Below are 2,332 nucleotides of genomic sequence, written 5' to 3'. Positions count from 1 at the left end.
ATTGGAATCTCTATAAAGACTTATATTTAGGAACGGAGGGAGTACATGCCAGACCCATAAGTGGTTTCAGCCCAGAGCATCCCAGATCATCTAGAGAGTTAGTCAATTGCGTGTTGTGCAAATAGAACCCTCCAAGCTATTGGACATTGGTGGGCCGTTGAGTCACGGCTTGTAATCGCCTGTAAGACATTGGTGGCAGGGGCTCTTTACCCCCTCTCTTTCTCTAATATATGATACGCACGTTCCTAAAAAAAAACCTCCAAGCGAGGTGTTGGGTATATATACGGGTTGCTACACGAGTGTATTGCTCTTGTTAGGAATCTTTGAGTGACTTTTCGCTGGTACCTCCTGGCCAACTAACCATGAATTGAAAGTTTTGTTTTGGACACTCCGAGTGATTTGCATCTGGACATTCCGTTATCATCAAAAAGCAACATCGTTGTGTTCCAGTACAATTCTGACCCTCCCAATGGTGTGTGGTCGGAGACTCCAAGCTGGAACTGTGTTTTGTACTACATCACAAGATGTTTGTGTGGGGTTATGCTGGAGACTTTGGTGTGTATTGCACTACTGTTCTGTTGTTCTTTGGTTATGGAACATGGCTCCCGGTTCCAGCTAGGGGAGGTGTGTAAGGAAAACAATGATGCATTTGTTAGGAAATACTAAGAAATTGCAAATAAGTATAAGTCCGAGAAGATGTCATCAAAATAATTTGCATACACGACTTACATTTTGAAACAATATCACAAGAGTTACATGGACCTCAATTATACTTTGCAAAATGGAAACACTATATATATATTACTTTCGAGAGAAAAGTAATATGCAAATTAGGGGATCTAGACATGGAGCGCATGTTGAAGTTGCATATGGATGTATCTAATATAATTATTATATAATTTGCACACGAAGGAGCGACTAATATATTATATCGCCATGGATGAGTAGTCGAGCTCCTGGTGGTAGCAGAAGGTCTGCTGGACCTCGAAGGCGACATCCTCCACGCTGAGCTGGCACTCGAGCCCAATCTGCAATGCAACAGTGCAATTAATTCAGTGACTGAAGGCTGCTGGATCGAATGCGTTCACGGAATATTCCGCGCACGCAGCACATTTAATCCGGAAGTGAAGTTAATTACTCCCTTTAATAAATAGATGACTCAATTTTATACTAAATCTATTTAGGAACGGGGAGAGTACGTACCTTGAGGACGAAGGAGTGGAGGACGGTGTCATCCATGGTGCTGATGTTGACGTGGAGCACCTCGAGGTGGAGGCTCTCGAGCAGCGCGACGATCCTTGCGGCCTGGCCGGGGATGCGGCCGGAGAGCGTGCGGAGCAGCACGTTGGCGCCGGAGATCCTGGCCTCGACGTCGGCGGCCGGGGAGTTGCAGCAGGCGGCGAGTTCCTTGACGGCGGCGCCAACGGGGGTTATAGCGTAGCTGCCGCCGCTGCTGCCGTTGCTGTTGGGGGAGACGTCGGAGGCGGAGCCCCCGGCGCTGGTGGGCGTGGAGCAGGTGAGGAGGGAGCGCGGGCTCGGGGTGGGGCTGCAGAGGCGGCGCTTCTTCTTGGCCTCCAGCGCGTCCAGCACGGTGTGCAGCTCCCGGATGAACTCGATGGCGCCGCCGATGATGGACGCCTGGTCGCAGCGCTTGATGTAGAAGGCCGGCGTCAGGGCACGGAGCACCTTCAGGTGGTCGTTCATCTGCCGCCGCCGGTTCCGCTCCACCGCGATGTGCGACATCTTCCTTCTTCCCTCAGCTGCTCGATCGGGTACGGTGGCCGCGCGGGTAGCAGAGCTGGCTGACGACCACCGCATGCACCTCGCCGTGGGGATATATAGGTGCGCGGAGGCGGCCGCGCCGGGACGCGGATATTTAGGCGTGCGCGCGTTGGTGCGTGCATGGGAGTGAAGCGGCCGCGTCGTACGTGTGAGCGCGCGCGTGGTTCATTTATTGTTGGGCGCATTGGGCGCGGCGCTGCCAGTGCCCGTGACAGGGGCACCACGGACGGATCTGGCGTCGTGGAGCGTGCAGTCGGGTTTCTTTCAGATTCAGTTCGTCATACAGTAAATTTCTGCAAAAAAAAAAGTTCACCATTACAGCAAACACAGCTGTTCGCCCATCTAACCGTTGAGGCCTCCGTCCCGGTGTATAAGTCATTCGCGTAGTTCTAGGTCGATAATTTAACTATCTAAATATGTATTATATGTGACAAAAAATATATATTTAGAAACTACATCCGTGTGGAAATCTAGTGGTATACTTTTCATGACATATAACACATATTTAATTCCTCAAATCGATGACCTAGAACTACGCGAATGACTTATA

General features: G+C 50.6%; 1 protein-coding gene across 1 annotated transcript; it reads right to left on the bottom strand.

The window, feature by feature from the left end:
• Nucleotides 1–709: 709 nt before the first annotated feature.
• LOC123040731 (transcription factor MUTE) lies at nucleotides 710–1,820 on the bottom strand. Its single transcript, XM_044463499.1, has 2 exons — nucleotides 1,204–1,820; nucleotides 710–1,028 (listed from the first exon to the last, which is right to left on the bottom strand). Exons 1-2 carry the CDS (start codon nucleotides 1,816–1,818, stop codon nucleotides 927–929), a joined length of 717 nt encoding a protein of 238 aa, XP_044319434.1. The 5' UTR covers nucleotides 1,819–1,820; the 3' UTR covers nucleotides 710–926.
• Nucleotides 1,821–2,332: the final 512 nt, after the last annotated feature.

The sequence above is a fragment of the Triticum aestivum genome, chromosome 2B (genome assembly GCF_018294505.1).
Source record: "Triticum aestivum cultivar Chinese Spring chromosome 2B, IWGSC CS RefSeq v2.1, whole genome shotgun sequence".
Taxonomy (NCBI): domain Eukaryota; kingdom Viridiplantae; phylum Streptophyta; class Magnoliopsida; order Poales; family Poaceae; genus Triticum; species Triticum aestivum.
Note: the sequence above shows the minus strand (reverse complement) of the source record. Positions and strands in the feature narration are given on the sequence as shown.

What these genes read in the sequence shown, in the direction of transcription:
- LOC123040731 (XM_044463499.1), bottom strand. Translation starts at nt 1,818, where the DNA reads ATGCGGTGGTCGTCAGCCAGCTCTGCTACCCGCGCGGCCACCGTACCC. An exon ending in TCCACTCCTTCGTCCTCAAG is followed by an intron (nt 1,029 to 1,203) that starts GTACGTACTCTC and finishes GTTGCATTGCAG; the next exon opens with ATTGGGCTCGAGTGCCAGCT.